This window comes from Cavia porcellus, unplaced genomic scaffold (genome assembly GCF_034190915.1).
Source record: "Cavia porcellus strain 051 isolate PalLab524CR breed Dunkin Hartley unplaced genomic scaffold, mCavPor4.1 scaffold_1, whole genome shotgun sequence".
Lineage (NCBI taxonomy): Eukaryota > Metazoa > Chordata > Mammalia > Rodentia > Caviidae > Cavia > Cavia porcellus.
In genome coordinates, this window is record NW_026947484.1 from 159,349,111 (window position 1) to 159,372,870 (window position 23,760).

General features: G+C 39.1%; 1 protein-coding gene across 4 annotated transcripts in view; it reads left to right on the forward strand.

Annotated features, from left to right (window-relative positions):
- Ptger3 (prostaglandin E receptor 3) overlaps nt 1-23,760 on the forward strand; it is a 172,355-nt gene that overhangs the window by 73,149 nt on the left and 75,446 nt on the right. The window contains exon 3 of one of the 4 annotated variants that reach the window (XM_063258307.1): nt 148-4,732. The exons of the other annotated variants lie outside the window; for them this stretch is intronic. Within the exon in view, the coding sequence (XP_063114377.1) occupies nt 148-243 (96 nt within the window). The 3' untranslated portion in view covers nt 244-4,732. Of the gene's footprint in view, nt 1-147; nt 4,733-23,760 lie in introns of those variants that run through there. 4 annotated transcript variants of the gene reach the window in all.

Below are 23,760 nucleotides of genomic sequence, written 5' to 3' on the forward strand. Positions count from 1 at the left end.
ATATATTTACTTACCGAATCACGATCGCTGTTACGCACAGGCTCACGAGCGTTTTGATTTCCTTTGAAAACACTCGAGGAATTGTCACCCACCAACTGGAGTCATAATCAGTAATTGTGTCCCCTGAAACCCTCTGTCTGTTCACAGATCAGGTACCACACAAACAACTACGCATCCAGGTCCTCGCCCTTGCCCCGCCAGTGGCCCTCAGCCTGGATGTGGAGCGACCCCTTGGAGAGGTGAGACAGACAGAAGCTGCCGGAATCTGGGGCGCAGCCTTGCCCTGGCTCCCTCTGCCCGGGGCTGGGCCTCCCAGGCAGACAATCTCTAGGAATTACCGTGCACAATAAGCAGGCATCCGTGGTGAAGGACGGCGGCTGGAGGACCTCGAGAAGCGATTCCCGCTTTAAACTGCTACTTAAAGCAATTCAGACGCAGGCTTCTCTGAGGCTGGCTCCAGGCTGGGTCTTATGAAATCAATTCTCCTGCCACGAGAAAGCCTGCGTGTTCCTGGTTTTTCCTAAGAACCGTCTCCGGGGTATTTTAAGGCTAAGTGACCGTTTTAATTACACATCAGAAGGCAGTGTGTTCACCGCATGGCCAGCGCTCTTGTGCCTGCCCTCTGCATGAGATTGATTCGGTATGAAAATGTGTGCTTCAGTGCACAAGCACTCTAGAGCAGGGAACATCGTGCCGAGTGTGACGCAGGATTGACTATATTGAATTTCAAGCCTTCATTTCCTCCCTCCAGCGCCTCTGTCCAGTATTTCTGTGAGGGAACACAGGGCAACGGTGTTAATTGAACTCAAGGTCCAGTTGGGTGTTAATGAATTGTGTGGCTTTTTTAAAGAGAGGATGGGAGCGAAATGTTCTAATAATTGTTTTTCAAGGATAACACACTCCACTAGTCACAAAGTTGACCTTTGCATTCAAATGCAGCATGAGCCCGCTGCCCGCAGCCCTCTCCCTAGCCATCTACAAGTGCAAAGTCTTCTCTACAAAGGACACTGTGTCTGTACGTGGGGTCACACAGGCTGGCCAGCTTCCCCGGCCATTTGGCTTCTTGTGGTTGAGATAACTTGGAGATCCGCACTGTGATTCAGAGGAGGAACTGAATAGCGTGATTTTCAGCGGAAACACAGTTTGCGGCCAGGCCTGCAAGATAGGGATATGCTGGACGACTCAGAACGTAGTTCACACGGTACGCGGTCAACAGTTTTCCTGGACTGTTCCTTACAAACCCTGTCCCTCTCCCTAATATCTATCCGCTGTAGATACTTACACCTCGCCACTGTTCTGCTGTCAGCACAGGTTCCCCCCGGAAAAATGAAATAAAAAGAGGGGATATATTTTTTCCATCTCTTTTTTGGGGTAGGTTCATTCTACCATTCTTTTTATTTTTGGAAATAAATCTTATTGTATTTTCCCACACCATAAAAAAGAATCCATGTTCCCTATAGAACAGAAAAATGAAAAAAAAATTATAAAGATACTAAACTTTAGTTCCTTGAATCAGGAAAAAGCCTATTATTGTATTACATATTTTTCTATTTTTCTCTGTAGTTTGTTGATTTTGTCTTATATGCATATATTACAGATGTATTATTGAATATTGTTTTATATCATTTAATATAAAATAAGAATTTCATAGACTATAATTTCTTTGCAGAGTAATTTTAATATTTACATAAAAGTCTATTAAAAGTGTATACTGTAGTTCAACATAACCATAATCTGTGGTCACATTTAACACCATGATAAATACTGCATCATTACCTATGGGCTGAGATTCATAAGGATATTTTATGTTTGTAATTTTTTAACATAAGAAGTCTTTACACAATAGATAATGTGAGATGCGTGTAGCAAGATAGTTTTCCAAATTAGAGAGACGGAAAATTCTATTAGCAATGTGTCAAAGTTTCTGCTTTGCTTTACTGTTAGCAGCATCGTATATGATTAAAAAATAAACACAACATGTACTTTGTTGGACTGATGGGACAAAAATATGTTTTACGGCTATTTCACTTTGTATGCCCTTCTTTTTAGACTCTAGTTATACACTTATTAGTGTGTGTTTTATGAGGAGATTATTTGTCCATTTGACTTACCTCTGATTGCTTTATTTATAAAGCACGTGTAATTAGTCCCATCAGGATGGCTTTGCAACAAGGGGAGCATATTTGTTGTTTAGGTCTGACTCCCATACCACAAAATTAGAAAGAAATCTCTGTACTCACTGCATCTTTCCTTCTCTATTCTAGCAGATAATGAAAAGAGCAGAGCTGGACTTTTTTATACAATCCCTGCCTTCCTGAGTTTGTGTATTTCTTCCTGCCTCAGAATGCGAATTTTATGTTTTCACTTTGCATCAAATCTTTATTTTTGTCTCATTTTTTATTTCAACGTCTTTCTTGGTTGTCATACATACTGGGACCGGTTTCATCCTATAGTCCATGCCTCTGAGTGTGAAGTTGACTTCTTTGATGGACCCTGGGCAAACTTCTAAGAACCAGAGCAGTTTTGCACAGGTGATAGTTGGTGGGAAAAATGAACAAGAGGTTCCTAGCCCAGGACTTTTCTCCAACTTCAGACCTTTACCTGAATTAGAAAGCTGTGGAAACCTTTCCATAGACTTTACAATATAAGTTTCACAATACAAGCTTGAAAAATCAGGGTAAGTTTTTGACAGTAAAATGCAAACACACTGGGAGCAAGAATTCCCTTGGTAGGACATGCACTTAATAGGGTAGAAAAGCACTTTTAATGCAATAGTGAAGCCAGAGAACACCATGACAGCGCGTGTTTACGGCGAGTGTGTGATTAACACAGTGGAGACACTGCGCCCACTGGGAAATGATTGGGAATACAAGTTCCTAAATTTACTTGCTGGTTATGGGTCATTAGTAAGTCAGGAATCTGCTTAATTGCTATTTCTTCTGCCTTGAAAGAAAAAAGGAGGCCAGCTAAGGGCACTCTTGAAGTCCCATAAACAGTTACGAGGCTGCATGATTAACTATTCAGCTAGAGGAATAAAATCTCCAGACACAGCCCTCTGACTCCTTAGCTTATTCTTGAATAATGATCAATTCAGGATTCTTTACATGTTCCCCTCAGGTCACATACCAGAGGCTAAATTAATCACAGACCGTTATTCTGTATGAAATTTTACTTTTTTATGAAGTAAAAGGATTTCGTTTGTATTGAAACAAAAATTCTGCAAAAATTTTACAAACTACTTGGAGTCATCTTAGATTCTCAGCTGACATATTCTTTCCTGCTTTTAAATCCAGCCAACCTTCTTTCCTCTTGCCTTTCTCTTTTTCTCTCTTCCCTCCCCATTCACTTAGTTCAGCACTTGTGTGCAGGGTCACCCTTTGAGACACTGTGCCCAGGGCCATGCTGTCACCTGCACGGACCTCTTAGAAGAGATAAAACCATGGACCCAGCTGTGTAACGACAGGGCCCACACTGTGAATCCACTGTGGCGTCTGTCAGCTTGATTAAACAATGGCCACATCATTCTTAAAAATCTGGACTGCTTATGAATAAATTAGCTGCAAACTACAATTGTTTTCTTTCAAACCCATTTTTGAAATGGTTGTTAACAGAGTGTTGGTGCTATACACCACCTTCTTTTTCAGCTTTAAGGTCAATGAATTTTACCAAGCACACAGTATTTTGCCACCATTGTATGCTGTCTACGCCCCCTCATCTTAGCTTTGCATAACTGTGACAAAATCCCTGAGAAAAACCAACTGAAAAGATAAAGGATTGATTTTGGCTCACAGTTTGCAGAGGTTTCAGTCCATGGTCACTCCGTCCTTTCTTTGATCATGGCAGGAAATCATGGTGGAGCAGAGCTGCTCACGTCTCACTGGGAAGCACAGAGGGAAACAGGAAGAGGCCAGAGTTCCAGTGCCCTCTTCAGGGACACGACACAGCTACCTCACCTCCTCTTCAAGGATACACTCCTAGTGACCTGATTTTCTCATCAAGGATAGTCCCCCCAGTTACCCAACTTCTTTCCACTAGGTTGAGTCTCCAAAAAGTTCTATCCTTTCTTTTACCCAAATTAGAACACATGAGGAGATCTTTCTATTCACGGTTTGACTTTCCAATATCAGCTTGAAAATGCTTTAATGCTCTCATAGACTGAACACCAAGGCTTAGCACATGGCCTTGGCAGGGCTTTCAGCACCCAAACCTTAGCACACTTACCTGATCATCATCCATCTATGTGCTTACCTAGCATGGTCCACTTATTATTTAATCTTTACAAAAGAGCCAATTTGTAGAAGGTTTGCCTGATGTTACACAGCTAAGATAAATAACAATTCAGATTCAAGTGCAAGTTTCTTTTTATTCCCAGTGTACTTTTCTTCCTATAAGACAATCCAGTGTAACAGTGACATCATGGGTTTTAGAGTCCAACTTGCATTTTAATCTGTCTATGCCACTTGTAAGCTCAATGACCTTGGAAAAGTTAATTAATCTCATCAAGTTGCAATAAAGTAATCTATAAACAAAAGATAATAACATTTACCTGTGGGATTATGATGATAATGTACAGAAAGAACATGTAGGGCAATAATCAGTTAAGTATTAACAGTGTTTAATCCTTATTCCAGATTTATCTCCAACTGTTTAATGAGTTTTTAATTTTTGCTATAAACTGGTTCCCTCATGTATGGGTTTAAATATCATGGGCAGAATAAAATTTAAACACATATGTGTTTTTCTTTCTTGTTTTTTTTTTTTTTTTGGTTTCTTTTTCTTCTATAACATTTCACAACTGTTTTTGTTAATGTCAAATTTACCACTTTCCATAGGTTCAAATCTTGCTTTGACTTTTTTGTTCCTGAATAATTTAAGTATGTTTGTTATCTCTATTCTTCTATCTCCAGCTCTGAAGTTGCATACTAATTATTTTGATGGTTATTATAATGCATGGTTTCATTGGGTATATCTTGTCCCTTGACAAAACTAAAGCATGATGAACAGGGTATTTTTCTTATGTTTCTCTGTAGATCTCTTAGCCTTAGAATAGTGTCTGGCGCCTAGAAAGATACCATTTAGTTAGTAAACTATCAGCAAAAGATGCATTCAGAAGCAAGATGTCTTTGTTAGTTTATTAGTTAGTGGGATAAAATGCCTGACACCCACACACCTTAAGGAAGGAGAGGATTATTTTGGCTCACAGATTGTAGAGGTTTCAGTCTGTGGTCAGCTGGCTCCAAGGCAGGGCAGCATGGCAGAGGGGCCTGGTAGAGGAGAGCTGCTCATGCCATGGTGGGCAGGAAGATGAACCAGATCAAGGGAGGAAGGAGGGGGCAGAGCCAGGCCACACCTCAGTGACCCACCTCCTCCAACCAGACTTCACCTCGAGCATCACATTTAGTGATAAACTCAGCAGTGGACTCATCACTGATAAGTACTGGCCCCCTTTCCTGCAGGGTCAAATCACCTTTGACCTCTGCCTATGAGCTTATGAGGCTTTGTCAGAACATCAAGACAGAAACCATATCACCCAACTAGCAGTTTAAAATGTGAATAAATACAATGGAAAACCCTCTGTTTCCATGTTGTCATTCAACTTGAGAAACTTTATGTTAAATGTCCCTGATTTTAAAAGGTCTCCAGTCCAGCAGGATAGTCACATTCATTTCACTGTAATTATGAATATTAAAACTCATTCCATGAAAGTAATAAAGTAACTGGAATGCTTTGAAACATAATGACTATTTGACAAACATATTTCTCATAAAATGGAATGATCTTTTCTAAATAGTCTGAAATCTGATGGAAATGCCAGCCTAAAATATTTCTGAGACTTGTTTTAAACTTTTGGTTTTAGAGCAGTTTTGGTTTCACAGCAAAACTGAATGAAACATACACAGGAAAATTTCATGTAGACTTCACAGGAACCCATGAGATGCTAATCCATGGCATGCTATGATCATCTAAAATACCATGTTCTGTTACATGTGCATTTAGGTACCCTGGGTCCTGACTCTGCAACATGATTTTTGGTATCTCTAAGTGCCTTCATCATTGTTTTCATTATTGTCTATAGTAAACAGATTTTTTTCAGCATTACATAGTGAGGTTTCCATGGTGATAAAACCAATTCTCAAAATAAAAGTCCTTAGGAACACTGCCAGAAAATGTTTTTTAAGGGTTAATGGTGACTCATTGACAGTTTTGCTGTAATTATAGAAACTACTAGAAAGCTCTTTGGAATACATATATAAAACATTTAATAGTATGCTTTATAAGTGGCCTATGTAGACTTGGTTCCATGTATACATAATATTATATATGTATATATGTATTAGTGTATGTATAATATTAGTATTAATATACAAGGACAGATAAAAATATAGCATGTTTAAATAAAAAATTATTACAAGAAAAGATGCTTTGCCACTGATCCTCATCCAAATACTCTCCTTCACTTTGAAAAACTTATCCCATCATTCTTGCCATTTTCTGTGGCAGTTCTGGATGTCATTCTTCTTTCTTGATTGTCTGAGATGTGATAAGAAATACAGGGCCTGCTGCTGTTAGGCGTCAGTCAATGCAGAACAGCAGGCTCTTATAACATTCTGATGTGTCCTCCTCCACCATGTCGCCCTGTGACTCCTGGTTCTGCCTCCGAGTCAAAGTGACCATGAGAGTTAAAGAGGCAGCCACAACAGCACAACTAAAGACACTCACGAAAGAGCTCTTCCAGAACTGCTTCCGAAGCACAGATAGATGGGACAAGTGTGTTCCAAGCAAGGGGCGGACTTTGAGGATCAGTGGGAAGATGTCTTTTACAGTAATAAATTCTTCAAAAACATTAAACAGCCCCTGTCTTTGTGATCACCCTTGTATATAATAGTCGGTAACATTATTCCTTTGACTTTGGCATTAGCCTAAATTAACTCCCGCTTGCTCCCGCCTCCCTTCTCTTCCAGCACAAGTGTTTGCACTCAGCACCATTACAACCCAGTGCGAGAGAAAAACAGTCAAAAAGCCAGGCTGTGCCACTCCCAAAAAAGGCAGATCTAGAGTAATGTGTAAGACAGGGCAAGCCCTGCCGAGAGCTCACCAAGATTAGGGAAAAGAGCAATATCAGGTCTAGAAAACTGGGCTTCCATCAGAATTTATATCTGTCCAAATTCCCAAGGAGAGAAGAGAAAAGCAGAGTCTCTCTCTCTCTCTCTGTGTCTCTCTCTGTCTCTCTCTGTCTCTCTGTCTCTCTGTCTCTCTCTCTCTCTCTCTCTCTCTCTCTCTCTCTTTCTTTCTCTCTTATAATTATTTACTATGGTATGCAGAATACATGAAAATTCAAATACAGTTAAATCGGTATGCCTTATTATCTGTGAGGAAAAACTTAAAATCAAGCAATTAATAAAAGTTACAAGAAAATCATGTAAAGTACTGAAGAACAAAAAGTTTGCTCTCCCAGATTGTAATAGGTAAGTTTGTAATAGTGACATATCACAGTTTGTAATATCTAAAGCTTAGAAACATTCCAAATACCCATCAATGAGTGAATGGGTAAAGAAGATGTGGGTTTATTATTGTTTTTTGTTTTTTTTGTGTGTTTATGTTTGCACAATGGACTTCTATTCAGCCATAGAAAGGATCAACTTGAGACATTTCTAGGTAAATGGATAACCCTTGAGATCATCTCTTAAGTGAAATAAATTGATCAAACATATATAAATATAGCATTGTTTCGCTGGTGTGAGAAATCAAAAGTGTAAATAAGGACCAGCATGTCTACTAGATATTATGAATTAAGAAGGAAATGCCCATTGGGAAGGGGAATGAAGGAGGAGAAAGGTGGAAAAAAGGTAGGGAAAACAAACAAGAAAAGAAGGATAAAACAGAAACAAAACTTGTAAATAAAGAGGGGAGGAGGGGTAGAGGAAGAGTAAGGGAATGGGGCAGAGGAGTGGAGCTAAGTCACGTGCTCAATGATGAAAATGAACGTTATGTATATTCAAATGTACCAATAGACCTTATTAATAAAAATTCTTTTTCAACACCCTCAATACTTAGAATATTTTAAACAAAAGAAATTCTATTAGTATATAGCAATCAATATGTACGTATTTTAAGTGTCTGTATAGCATAAACCTTGATTAGACTTTTAATTACGATGACTACTTCATTGCTGCCTTAAAATATTTGCGTTCACATTTTTCATGAATTTAGGCATTTATTTGTTTTTTATTTAAAAACCTCTAGGCCCATCCAATAGAAAGAAGAGTTTCTCTTTCTAAAGCTTTATTTTCATAATGTGAAATGTTTTATGTAAACATCACTTGTATAAAATATATTTAAGGGCTTAAAAAATAATAATACTCAACCAGACTGTAAGGTCCTTTTGAATGGGGCCAGGCGTGATACCTCTCGTGACCTGCAGAGGCTAGCTAGGCTGTGCTAGGCACAGAGACATGGACCAGCAGAAGCTCCAGACAGGGCCAGCCTGGAGATGATGCTTATCGAGATCAGTGAGCGCTATGACACTGAAGGTGAGGTTGGTTCTCTGACTCTTTTCCTCTTTGCCATTGTACCATTTTGGTCAGTCTTTCCATCTGAGCAGTACGGGAAAACCATATTTAGACTTCTGGAAGAAAACAGCTATAAATGAATTCTTGAACAAGGGATACAGGCTCTTAGGAAAAATCATTAAATAAATATAAACCTGCAATTAAATAACCTCTCTTTTAGCTGGCTAGGCACTGTATTACCTTGGCATTGGAGCTGAATTTTAATTCTATACCTATAGGTAAATGAAGATATTAAGGAAGATATATTATCTACGGGATAAAATGAACGTAATTTGCATATATGAAGAAAACTGAAAATATACATTTTATTACTTCTTTGAGCAAAGTATAATGTTCTATATTAGAAATAACACCAAAGCCTCTGTAATTAATGGTACTTTATTGACTTCTTAATAAAAGTTGGAGATTTCAGTTGTGGCTTTAATCAGTTTATTGATTTAACTTTAACTCAAATGCTAAATCCCTTTAAATACCTTGGAGTTACAGAAGAAATATTTAAGTAGTATTAGGAAAATAATTGAAAATCAAATGACAGATGTACATCCAAACCATGAAAAATTAAGTAATAAGCATTAAAATACTATGGCCCAGGAAGGGAAGAAGACAATATACAGTACAAAAACCCCAGGATTATTAAAGTATAGGAGAAAACTAAATAATGACTACTAATAAAAATAAGTAAGACATAGGACATAAGGCTTTGTAGTAATGTGTGCCCCGTATTACTTGTTAGATCCTGAGATGGGAGAGGAAACACTGCTGCTCTAGTAGTGAAGAGTGAAAAATAGCTTTTCAAGCAAAACTAATTAAATGTCATGTTAACAAAAATATGAAGGGGATACATATAAAAGATAATATAGATTTTTTTAAAAAAATGTTGAGAAAAATTTTGAAAAGGCCAAGTTGGTCCCTTTCCTCTGTAGGTGCACGGATCTAATCTCACAAATGTCTCCCGACCCCTCTGTGTCTTCACTTCCAGGAAACACTGCACGCCTCGGTCCTTGCCTATCTGAATGACTTCAGTGTCATGCTCTTGAGCGTGGGCCCTGACTCAACTTCCACCCCCCAGTGCCACCGCAGACTTCTGTTGATGACACGGAAATCTGTCTGTTACTTCCCTTCTGCACACCTTCAGTATTTTCCTGTGACCTTCAGTATAGAATTCAATCAGTCCGCAGAGCTCTCTCCAGTCTTCTCTCTGCCCTGGCTCTGATCTTCTCTTCTGCCTCCAGCCTGTCTTCCAGTGATCCCAGGCTGCTGTCTGTGGCTCATGATTTGCACCTCATGTTCCTTCTGTACTACCCTTCCTGCTCCTCTTCCCTGGCTGACGAATCCAACCCATCTTCTACAAATCAGCTCCACTGCCACTTCCTTCAGGAAACCACCTTTCTCATTAAAACATCTGCACTGTAGTCTGTTTCTCCATTTATTCCTCTTTCCTGCTCTCCTGTACGAATGTTTCCTTTTTCTTCTCTATGATTTATGATGCCTGACAAATCCTTGCTGGTAAATATAAAGAGGATGTACAGTAACTAACTAGGAAAGCTTGAGTAAAAGCCGTCATTCCAGGTGATTCAAGCCCCAAGCATCTTCGTGTTCTTTAAAACAGCTAACTAGCAACCAATTTTTAATAGCTCTGCACAACTGATGGTTTTGCAATGATGGAACAAATTTGAAGCTTTTTCTTAAAACAGGTGGAGATTCTGTGGCAGTAGCAGACAAGTCTGAGAAAGTATCACAAGTTCTTCATAGTTGGGAGAAATTTAAATGTGATCTTGGAAATTCAAGGAAAAGTTAAAAAATTGAAATTTCAATTTCATTCATTCATTCCTTTGGAGGGAGGTGCTTTTGGGCCAGGTTCTCACTATGTAGTTCAGCTGGTCCTGAACTCACAGTGATTCTCCTGCCTCAGCCTCTTGAGTTCTGAGATTATAAGCATGCATTCCCTGCTGATCCAGCATTGCTTGAAAAACAGAATAGTATAATGTTCCAGCAAAACAAGCTCTGACCTATCTTATTTTGTTCAGCCTGTTTCCTTATTGGTAAGATACCGACACACCTAACTTATAATATTGTTGCAAAGAATAAACAAAACTAAGTTATAGGAGGCCATCATTTTTAAGAACACTGTAAATCTTCAGCATGCAAAGGTGTCCAAAGACAGTCATTTACAAGATGCCTCCATGTTGACTATGAGATTGTAGTTTGGATCTGAGAGAAATTATTACCAAAGCAGCATAGAGGTAAAGTTCTGAGTTATTTTACTGTAATTCATTTGCACATCTCCAACTGTTCTTTGAAGAACTGTCTTGAATTATCTTTAACTAAGCTGTGGAACCAATGGAATTTCCTCCTCAGATGTCAGCAAAAATATTCTTGCCAACAATGAAGGTGGTTTTGAAATAAAACTCCTTCAGTATAGTTAACATGTAAGTGATTTTGAAGGTAAAAGGGAAAGACAGAAGCTAGAGTTTCTACTAATATATGGAACAGGATGTAGGTTATAACATAAGAAGGTGAAAGAAGCATCAGGAAGCTTTACCAGTGAAGGCCACATCACCAAACTTCCTGTGTCAGGGTATTTCTGGACTGTACCATGGTACCAGGGTCAGCTGGAATTAAGTGCTACTGTCCCCTTATGTACCTTCCAGGGAAGAGGAGGATTCTGTACTCATCCTACAGGACCAGAAGAATCAGCTCACTGAACCTAGTGGTTGTGCATAACTCATTGCACAACTACAGCCATATTGCAAAATTCACTGATACCAGGCAGAAAAATGACAGCTACCAGGAAACACAGGCTAGGCATGGCATTTTTCACCCTCGCTTAAGTATACTAACCACCAAAAGATGATTAAATAAAAATTCCTAGCTACTTCCCTGGGGATTATGAGTCAGAAAGACTGGCATAGGGCCTGGGATTTTTTGCTTTTTGCAGGCAATTTTTCCCATCTCACAGGTATGAAAACTCTCATAGAATCCAGCCGTTCCTCATGTGTCACCCCAGACCAACAGCAGCATCCCCTGAGAATTTGTTAGAAATGCAGATTCTTGGCTCTAACCCAGACCTACTGGGTCAGAAACTCTGGGGATGTGGAGCCCAGTAACCTGGATCTGAGAAACGTTCTGAAAAGTCTTATCATGCTAAAGCTTGAAAACTACAATTGTCAGGTGTACCTCACAGAGCTAAAACCACGACTGAGCTGAAAGACCAGGAAAATTCATCAAATTCTCCAGAATTAGGAAAATCACAGTTTCAACCTACATACTACACAACTACACTAACTTCCTTCTTCATTTTTAATTCTGTGGATCCTTTTTAACTTCCCATCTGGTCAGGATCACTCTCCTCTCCCCGTCCTGATAATAAACAACTTGGTTATTTCTTTTTCTCACTTAAATTCCTCTGGGCTGCTGAACTCCTTTAAAGGCATTGATTGAAAGCCCACTGGATCTGTCTGTTTAAGGCTCAGGACACACTTCTGTGAAAATGGTCCTTGGTATTGGAATGTGTCCAGAGAGCTCTGCAGTATTCTTTTAAGGGAAAGTTTTAGCAGATAACACATTGTCCTCCTTTTTTTAGTCCTTTGGAAGGCTAAGACAATAACTGATGAAATTTGCCACTCTTTCAATGCTAACTCCTGCAGCTGCTGATGCGCATGTCTCTTATTTTGTGACAGAAGCAGAGATAAAAAGGAAATCACTACCGACCAATGAGATTATGCTGAGACTACCAGATAGAAGATGCTATAAAAAGTTCCATGCACTATAGGAGAAGTTTATAGTCTCCAAGTCCAAGATCTAGGTGTCGGCCATTTGATTCCTTCCATGGGCTGGGAGGGAGAATCTGTTCTATGCCTCTTCACTCTTAACCTCTTATGGTTTGCTGTCCAAAACTGGTGTCCATCCCTGGGCTCATGGGTGCACCCATCTTGCTGTCTCAGCCTTTGTGTTCACATAGTGTCCCCCCAGATCTTTCTTTCTTTTACAAGGGAACCAGTCACACTGGATTAGAAGCCTGCCCTATCTGGTCTTAACGGCAATGAACTTGTTTTTAAATAACATCACATTCTGAGGGACAGAGTTAAAACTTCAGCATAAGAATTTGGGAGGAAAGCTTAGCTCACAGTTGGAGAGTTGGTTGGTTTAGAGAAGAAGCTAAATACAAACGCTAAGATCACAAGAGCTGACCTTTTTGTTGCTTGAGAGACTTAATTTAGGAATGGATCACATATCTCAAGGACACAAGGCAGCCTTGGCTACGATTAAGAAAGTCAATTCACAAGTGATATTTCTGACCTGGAAATATCTGGGAGTTTCCCCTGCCAAAAAAAAAAAAAAAAAAAAAATAGTATAACAAATTTCATAAAGCAGGAGAAAGGAAAGATCTTTGTCCTTGTTTGTAAATCAAATTGTAAGTCACCAAAGTCAAGTGGAGACAGAGGAGAGGTTATGAGATTCCTATGTAGGGTCTCAATTTAGGTTGATTTCACTGCCTTAAGTAGGTTTCTCCATACAAATTTCCAAATCAGAACCACATACTTTTCTAGGGCTTTGAGTTTGAAAGGAAACCAGATGTGACACATTTAAAAGGAGATATTTATGGGTTTATAAAGTCATCTAAATGAGAGGGCATTCAAACAGGTGTACGATGTTTTTACTGAACACAAAAGGTAATCACCAGTGCTCCTGCTATGGTTTTCTTGAGTCAGACAAGCTTATTTGAAGATTTTAATTTATCCGTGCTCCTAGAAACTTTAATAAAAAGAGTATAACATGCAGTTCTATTCGGACTGATTCCCTAGTGAAAGTCTCATCTTGGGTTCTGGGTCAAGTGCTTCTCCTATTTCCTTTATTCCCAAATCTGACTGTCGATAGTGATTTATGTTGGTGTTCTGGGGGCCTCTGAAGATCACTGAGAATCACACAGCATATTGGTCCCTGTTTGTTCTCCTGCATGTGTTTTGTTTGTGCTGGTAAAATTCCCCGGGCTACCATTTTCATCTCATTGCCATATCCCTGTGCCCCTCCACCCCACAATTTAAAAGGAAAAACAGTGGTTGATTGGGAAGATGTGGGCTTACGTTGTAGGAAGTTATGCAACTGTTTTTGGAAAAATCATGAAACTCCAAGCACATTTCTAAAATCACCCTTGCTATGTTTTCTCAGTCACAGTGGTATTTGCCCAACACCCGCCTGATACTAATCTGGTACAAAGCTGAATAAATAATTTTTTTAAATGGTTCCCCATTAAAGGCTAATTTTAAGTAGCTACATAGAATATCTCTTTATATACTAATGGTTGCAAGAAATGGAAAATAACTTTACATTTCACTCAGACTTCAAGACTATAAAAGAACCTAACTTTCTCCCATTGTGGGAGAAGTTACTCAAACCTGGGGACAGGCTTGTGAGGATAGAAATAACTAGTTCTTAGAGATGCCATCAACAGCAAGAGTCCAGTTAGGACCTACCCTGGACAAGGTGTTGGGAAAGTCTTCTGTCAGGTTTATGTCAGACATCTGGTCAGTTGTCTGAAAAACAAATGAATAATTGTATGTCCCAATAATACTATTGGTTCTAAAATCTATTTTGGTAACAATCCCACCCTTGGATACATAATAAAAACAAATAGCTGAAAACCTTTCAAGCGAGAAGTTTTGCTTTTGGAACTAATCACCAATTTCTAGTAATATTATAAGAACTGTTGTAATTTTTTTATGTTTGTTATATTTCTACTGGGGGAAAAGACATGGATGGATGACTCTGCTTCCTGTCTCTGTTAGTGAACACCACCAGATTATTCAGAGAAGGAAGCATGGTTCCACTTGATTTTAATATTTTTTACCTTTCCAGCCTTGTTTCTCCTCCTCTTTCCCTCCTTCTCTCTTATTCCTGTCTTTCCTCTTTCCCTTCCTCCTTTTCTTTTCTCTCTCTCTCTCCCACTGTCCCTCCTCCTTCTCTGACTGTCTTCAAATACTAAAATCCACTTGACTGTGCATAACTTGGGAATAAAAATCAGGGTTTCTGTAACTGTAGAATCTATATCATGCAGGGAGAAAGAGAAAATAACTTCTTTTTAAAAATTACAATGGATAGATGTTTTATTTCCACATCTCTATGAAATTATGACTATAAATTTCCATTTCAGATATGAGAAACTTGAGGCCCATCTATAACTGTGTTCCTAATGAACTTACTCCATCCTATTAAAAGATGTTGGATATTATGTTGGTCATAAAAAACAATTATAGTTCCTTAAAGCACAGGGGATATTTGAAAACACAGCATCTTTCTCCATTGCCTTTTCTTCCTTCACATGGCAGTGATGAAAACACTCTGAAAGAATAGAATATCATTTTTGAGGACACATTTGTTACTTTAAAAAAAAACTCTCATATGTCTTTGTCTCTTTAGTTATCTAGATTTAGAAATCAAAAATTTCCATTCCCAATGTAAAACTCAAAAGAAATATCTGTATTCTGTGAGAGCAAGATGGTGTCAGGAGACAGTGCTGAATTAGTTTCTTCAGACACAGAGACACCATCAGGAAAAGGAAGTCAGGCTGCTGGGTTTGAAATCAGAGGTACTGGTTTGGATACAAACTCAGCCCAAGTGACTTGGCATGAGTGAGTTAAAAGCTCAAACCTCAAGCTTCACCTTCTAAAGTGCAGATCCGGAAGGTTAAGGCTCTCTAACTTTTCAAAAATATTGCAATGACACAGATCAAGTACTGCCAGTCCGCTCCAAGTCCTGGAAGACTCTGCCAAAATATCCAGGCTCTTAGCAGCAGATTCTGCAGCCTCGTAAAAGGAAGCCTCATAAAACCTTTTCTAAACGCTTCCCCAAGAAACCTGGGGTCTCTGTGTACAGAGGGGAAGAGGGGAAACAAGCCGCACGGGCGAGTCAGGTGAAGGACAGTGTTAAACCAGGTCCTTTGGGATCCCCATCTTTTCACTCGCTGCCAACTCTATCGTTCGTCATTTGTCCCTAACTTGGAAAGTTGTCTTTCATATCAAGAATATGAAGGAACCTGTACAAGCCAAGGAGATTAGGTTATAAAGCAGCAGCAGCAGCAGCACCAACAAACACAACAATAAATTTCAAAATCTTCCTAGTTTGACAAAGTTCCTTTGCTCTGACAGAGCCCGTCTTCCGGGAGTCAGGCAGGGGGACCTAGCTGCACATCATTCTCATCAGGGATGAGCTGAAGGAAGTCTTGCCCAAAGTTACACCATGCGCTAGCGTTAGGCCACACCAACCGGAAGCAGAACCGGAACCGGAAGTCCGCCCTCAGGAAGTCCAACCCCCACACATCCTGAGCCTGGGGGAGTCGGTGCTGGTTAGCAGCGCTAGTAAATACTCCAGAATCGCAGCTGTGCAGATGGAATTAAACTGAAGCAAATAATGGCACAAGTGCTGAGTTTACAAAGAAAGTTCCTCCTGGTTCAACTTGTAACTCCAAGACTTGGCAAATTTTTTTGTACTCAGTATTCAACCTATTCTATGCCTATTTATTTTATTTTATTTTATTTTTTTAATCTAGAGATGAGCTCTTCCTAAATCTCTAAATTGCCCAGACTTAGCTCAAACTTTAGAGGTCTCCTGCCTCAGTTTCCCAGAGTGCTGAGATCACAGATGCACCCCACCCCATCTTGCCTATTTTTAGTCTTTTTCATGACTGACTTGGCAAGGTGGGAGATTGTTAGCAACCAGGACTGTTTTAAATATGGGCAGACATGGGCATATTTTTAGCAAAGCTGAAAAAAACAGGTTGGTCCCTTGAAACTACCCAATTTAGGTTTGTGGTAAGAGCAGTTCATAGCGTAGAGTTGCTAAAACTGCCACTCTGCTTAATGGAAAATTTTCCTTAGGTAAGGTAAAGAAGCAGCCCATTTCTGGAAGAAATGCAAGAACATTTCGACATTTCGAGCAGAAGAAATGGACCTGGGTGCTTGTGGAATTGGACACCTTTCAGTGAAATAAGGTCACAGATTTGGGAACTGAAAATCTGTAAACTGGGTGGGTTGCTGCAGTACATTCTGTTCAAAATCGACAGGCTGGCAAACGCTGCTACTTTCAGGAATTTATTAACCTATGCGGACCTTGAATTGGTATGATAGGGAGGAACTTCAAGGATGGAAGGGTTCCTAAGGCAGCCTGAAGTCAGGGAAAGAGATTTAGTTAACTTCCTCATCTCTTTCAGGTTGTGTCTCATCTGAGGGTATTGATGACAAGTAGAGAACCGTTGCCTCTGCCTTTGTGATACATCGTGGTACCATTTGATCTCTTCATCTCTATTACTCCTAATTTGTGACAAACATCTTTCAGAGAAACCCTTACCACATTCCCGTACTTGTACTATTCCCCCACCCCATTCATGACTCCCCAATCGTAAAGGGCATCTCTCCCACCACAGGCCCTTTGCAGGTGCTTTCTCATTGTTTTTCCCTATGCCCTGAACATTACATCTTCGTGGCTTCCTTTGGTTAACAGATGTTTTGAAAAGTAATCTTTCTAGTTCTTTCTTTTTGTAGTATAAAGGTTGATAAAAAAATAAAAACTCTGGGAGTGTGTTTACATTAAACAATTATTATGATGAAACACATGGCTATTCAGCCCTTTCGACTTGGAGCACACTTGTCTCATGGGTCTTGCTACTTTCCTGTGGGAAGTCCTCTTTCCCAAGTGGCTTTAGTTGTGCTATTACGGGTGACTTAATGGCTTGAATGGATTCACAGTGTTTCTCTTTAGAGGTCACTTTGACCTTGGGGAAGAGCCAGAGGTCACACGGTGCCAGACCCAGTGAATAAGGTGGATGAGGACACATAGAAATGTTTCCATTTGACAAAAAATGTTGTAAACTTTAGATCAGGGATAATGAAGAAGTATAGTGAATGCTGAATTTTAAAAATTCATTATGGTAAAAGACACATTGTCATTAATTCCCTCTACAGAATACACTCCAATACACTCCACTTAGAACCCATTTATCTCAGCTTGGCCCTGTGTCTTACTGTAATAGGACTTTAAAAATTTAAGCAGCCACCGTGTTTTCAGGTTACTGCTAGGATGTACCAAGAACAGTACCTGGTACACTGATGGTACTAAAGTAATAATTGTATATTGATTAAAGAAGCTGCTGTGAATCAGCTGAATCAAGTGAATCAATTTAGCACACATTCAAGGGTCACAGTGGAGCTCAGTGAGTCTCATTATTAGTCTTTCCCTTTCTGTACCGCTGATGCCCACTCAAGTCCTACCCCTCCTAACCTATGCAATGAAGTAGAATGGAAACAGAAGAGCCTGCCTCTGACTTCGTACACTTATTTTTTCGGATAACTGTGGTTTTTTGAAATATCCACTCACACCCTTCCATGATCTTCATGCAAATTTGGAGATTATTCATCAGCTGACAAACAATTGTTTTTTACTAGCTCTTCCATAGGCTTTATAGCACATCTTAGTTTGTTTTGAACAATGGTGTTGCAAAAAGTATTTGAATATGTTATTGCTATTTTCTGTTACTTAAAAACAACTGGAAATTGAGATACAAAAGTTTTAAAAACTAGTAATAACTCAGGTGAAGAAAAAAACAAAATTAAGACAAAAGGTAAAAATATCAAGCTTTCAGTGGATGGGTAATATTTAGCATCTGTTGGACAAATCAAAATTAAGCTGATTGGTATTGCTTGTATTTTCAAAGGAACAAGTAAATTTAAAGAATAGCATAGCACACTAGAAGTTATTATCAGGTGTTACGTCTAAAAAAAAAATGAGCCTTAACTGTGAATTGTAAATCAAGTTGTGCTCTGTGTGGAATAGAATCTCATACTAAAATATGTTATTGCTTGTACATTTTACTCTTTTATATGTTTAGTCTGATTTTTTTTCTTGAAAGTAGTAGATTGTCAACAGGATTGTTCCTTCCTACCACCTGAAAGATGTACAACTTATTTCATCAATTTAGTTGTCAGCAAAATGACCTAGAAATGAAGGTTGTAGTTCAACATTACTACCTCAATTCTTCCAGACTAATTACCTGAATCAGCTTAATTGTTTTTGAGTCTAAATTACCAGGTTCAAGAACAAGTGTTTATTTTTAAAGGAAGCCGTAATGGTTCTGAAAAAAAAAATATTTATAAACATTTTCTATTTTGTTGTTGTTGTGAGTGCTGGGAATTGAACTCATGACCTCATGCTTGCCAGGCAGGCACTTTTGCTGCTGAGCTAAATTCCTGACCCAACAGTTTCTGTTCTAGAGTGAGAAATATTAACTAGCTGATACCAGTCATTCTAGGTGCAAAAGAAGAAACATCTTATGGGTGTTTTCTCCTTAGTTTTCCTCTTTATTAGTTAAGTCTTCCATAAACCACAGGGTGTTTACCTGAGCCGGTTTCCCTTTGAAGACTGTTGAAGTCAACTCGTAGGAACCGTACCTAGACCTTCTAAAATAGCTCTCATTAGCGATACCCTGAATAATCTTCCTGACCCTTTCATGTGCCTGCCTTTGCCTCTAAATTCCTGACAGTTTGTGCTGGAATTTGCTCCTGGTCTTTGGCAATCACACTTTAGATCTCATATGTCCTTCAGTGGCTGAACGTGGACACATTCTTGATACTGCATTGGGTGTTGCCTTTGAAAAATATGCTTAATTCATCCTTTTTCTTTATGCTATCTATCTAATGTCAGTGGCGAGGAAACCTGTCCACGGCAAGAATGAGACTGTGGGGAGGAATTTTGATGTTCTGCCCATATTCTCAGCATCTGCTCCCTAACAAGCCTATCTCAGTTTTCTTCCATCATCCACAGCCCTAAAGACAGTGGCTGTGGTCATTGAACTGGACACATTTCAAGTTCTCAGTAGCCACACATGACTGGTGGTTGTTATAATGGGCAACACACAGAGTGCTGCGTGGTTTTTCTCTGAAGTATCCAAACCTTTCCTACTTGCTGCACCAGTTTACCTCTACAGGGGATAATCTGTCTAAAATTTGAGCGTCCAGAGTGTATCCTACTCACAAGTGTCTTTAGCGAGTCTCAGTAGAAATGTGCTTGGCCTTTTTAAATTGAATACCGCACATCATTCGTTTCCAACTCTTTCACAAGTCTTACAAAATCCACCATGACCTTTACTGCCAGTTATTCTTGTTTCTTTTGAACAGAATCTTTTACGCCATATGAACTTGCTGTTCCTTTAGTCTGGAATAGTCTTTCTTTTCCACTCAGTGTCTCAAAGATTCTCTGATTTTGGGGGTCATTGTAAGAATGGCTACTCAATCTCTCTGAATAACTTAGAGATGTGTATTTCTTTAGTGTTCCTTGACTATATAAATCAACATCAGAAAGCAGTTCAGACTATAGAGAGAATGAAGAATTTTATGTGCACAGAAAATTATTAAATACTGAACTCCTCAAGGGAAGAGACTTTAACCCCAGAGATTTAGACTGTTTGAGGTATTTTTGTAATACATCTTTTTTATTTTTGAATGTTTATGTCTGTGTGGGTATGCCTGTGTGTGCAACTATTTCTCCCATACTGAGGATTTTTCTCTCTATGCTTTACCCTGCAAAGGAAGAACTCTGTAGAAAAGGTGCCAAGTATATTTGAACTTATTCCAATATTTAATTCTGATAAATATTTAAATTCTGGACCTAGACTCTGAGAAACATGTCCCACTTTGCTCTTTTTCTTTAAGTTATCTGTGTAAAGCAATTATTTTGGAGTGGAAGTTCTATCCACAGAAGAGAAGGATTGTTAGACGCACTGCAGTTTATGGTCTTTCCTTCAAGGCTAACCTTAAATCCTGTGTGGTTAGCAGCAGCTGGCAACACCAGGCTGGTTTTTAGTAAGTGATGCCAACAGTGAGGCAGTGATACTTAGGAGATATTAAAATAATATCTCAGACTAACATTTATGAATGAATGTCAAACATGGCCTGGCACCTCATTTTTGTAGTTTCTTCATTGTTTTTCTCTGGAATTTCCATCTTTGTCAAGACTATAGGACAGAGTTATCTTCAGGAAGTGTATTAATCTTGTGATAGACCCATTCTGACATTTTTTTACCCAAGACGTGAGAAACGAATCTGATAACATGTGCTACAGATTGATGAGAATTTACGAGATCTTGTAATATACTTACAGTGCATTATCTCCAAAAATGCAGTCATTATGACAAATAGTTTATAAATCCCATTTAATAGATTTCAATTTGACCAAGATCAGAACATTCACTTTAATTTTTAGGCATTTGAACCAAATGCTTATAACCTTTATCAAGCCAAGGCTGTATTTCCAAGGGAGAAATTATTCACAATTCACATTAAAGGCCCCTGACACTTTTTCTTTCTCAGTTCACCCAAAGGCTGCTTCAGTGTAGCATATTCTGGTATAATTTTAGAAAGTCTTGTACAAAGGACGAGGTCTGAGAAAGAATGACCAAATATACCTGTTAAACTAGTGACATAAAAAGTCTCAGGTCCTAATGATTACATTATGTCTCTCCACTTTGTTTAAACATGAAAAAAGTGGCTAAATCACTATTCAGTGATTTTCAAATTAATGGCAGCATGTAAAGCTCAAAGGTTCCTTTCCAATTTTGCAGAGCAATGCTTGATGTGATAGCAGCTATTGGTTGCCCCGGACAGTGAAGTGTGACAGAGGCTCTTTCTAAGGCATCTGAAGAGGACTGCACCATCTACTTGCCTTGTCCTTAGCACCCTGATGAAACCCTTGACAGTGCCCTCTTGTACTTAAGCTGTCTTTTGATTACCATAGGCAATTAAAAAAATTTTTTTTTGTTTCTTGTAATTGCCAAGCATAAGCGATGATGCATCTTGTCAAAAGAAGACAGGCCAAAGACCATGTAATTCTAAACTTTTTGAATTTATATGCAGAGGAAAGTAAACAAATAAATGGTGTGTAATGAAATTTCTAGCCCATATCATGCAGCTTATTCGAGTTGAAAGTACTCGACTTTGATGCTATCAACTTTAATGAATCTGAGCAACTTAATCTAAAGCCCAGAAACCAAAGTCTACAGCAATGTTAGAACCTGAGTGCTCACCTTGCTCAATGCAAAGGTTAATTTGAATTATCTTTCTGGGTGCATGGAGCTCTCTTCTACTTTCAGATGGAGAGAAAACGTAAATGCCTCAAGCAGTTCCTGTAGCTCAGTATGGTGGTGTAGGTGCATAGCTAACTATGCATCATGTTAAATTCTAACAGTGATTTTATGAATAAGAGTTGAGACCTATTATCACCAGTGAGGCAAAACTAGGGCAAAAAACTGATCACTGGCTTTCTGAAGCAAAAGAATGTTGTTGAAATCTGGACACAGGCCTGGGATTCTTGAGTTTATTCTTTTTTCTAATTTATCACACTATTTCAGGGCACTGCAATGTGCTTACATAGCCACACCTGGAGTGATATGAGCAATACAAGGACGTGATAGTTACAAATCAGCCAGAGAAAATAAAGTGTACAGGACTGGGAACATAAGGCCTGTGACCACGCACACCTGCCTCCTGGAGCAAAACCAGTCAGGACCCCATACAGAGGAGCTCGAGGATAGGTCTGGGCCACATCCCATTGCAAACAGAAATTTCAAGTGGGAAACTGATAGCCGAAGCCCAGGTGTGCAAACTGAAGTAGTCAGGTGGATTTTGAGATGTAGTTTTTGCCTTGGTGGGACCAGAACAAGGTCTACCAGATGTACCAGTCTTACAGTAAGAAATAGCTCACTCCACAAGCTGGTTTACTGAGAGTATAGGCCAGTTGTTGAGGCTGTTTTATATGGATTATCTCAAATAAGCGCCCCATAGCAAGGAGGAACAGTTATTTAACCATTTGTCATAGTTTTACATGGCAGTTAGCTAATGCTAAAAACATACACTGTAGAACCAAATTGACATGGCAGTTACTATCTCTTTTACTCTCTATCTGTGCTTACTCTCTCAGTGAGCCATGTACTCACTTGTGGACTAGGAGTGATAATGTTACACATTTTTTCCACATTTTCAGAGTGGCTGGTGGAAGAAATTGCCAAGCCAGAGTATAATAAATGAATCAGGAAATAGTAACTCTAAACATTCATCACAGTGATACAGGGTAAAATCTAGGACTTAAGCCCTGAGAGTGTGAGCTCAGAGCCCCAGTATCCACAGTGTGGGTTTTGAGTGTGAGTAGCAGGGTAGAGATACCTGACTTTGCAGATGAGTGTGCTCTTAGGAATATCACCTGAAGAGGCTAGAGACTGCAGATATCAGCCCTGCCTCAAGGTTTCTTTACTGCTTGCTTATGCAGATTAGCCACTATCTCCTCAGAAATCATAGCATCAACTGAAGGTCATTTTGAAATCTCCTTTTCATAAGACCCTTGATAATGTTCCCTGTATACTTGTAATCTTCAGCATTGCGCTGCTGAATCCCCCTCCATGTTAACTCAGTAATGCCTATCACTTTCAAGCTTCTGAGGAATGAATAACAATGAATCCCAGACAAAAAATTTTAGTCAAAATCTAAAAAATCCTAGAGAGTTTGTCTACACCAGTAATCTCCATACAATCAAGTCACAGGAGTTTGATGAGATCTGTGACACCATCCCTCAAAGTCTTTGCTATGCAATCCAAGTTAGTCCATGAGTTACTTTTTCCGGATACCATATGCAGAAACTCAGGCAAACAGTAGAACACAGTCTAAATCAGCAAGCAGGTATTGGTGATAAAGGCCAAACTCTACAGTTTTAAAGGTGAACAAAGACTCCCATAGGTTACTTTTCACACAGCTGCAAAACTCAGACAGTATTGTGTAAGGAAGCTCTGGAAGCTGGTGTGCATAGTCTTACCACAATTTTGGGTCTCTCTGTTAGGGATTTCTCCAAATTAGAAGGGACCATATACAGTTTGCTTTTCAGCTCTGAAAATACAAGAGTTATGTCACAAAATGACAAAAGTAGGTTTAGGTATATGGAAGTTAGGCAGAGTTTTGAAATTAATCACCTGTGGGTGTATTAGCTGTCTGCCACTAACAATGTGGCTTTATTCAAATTATTTTGCTCTTTGAGCTATGAGTTCTTCACCTGTAAAAATCCCTCAGAAAGTAAAAGTAAAAGAAACTGAATAGAGCAAACCAATTGCTTTGTCTTATACCTATAAAATAAGTATCTTAAGAACCAAAACCAAAACAAC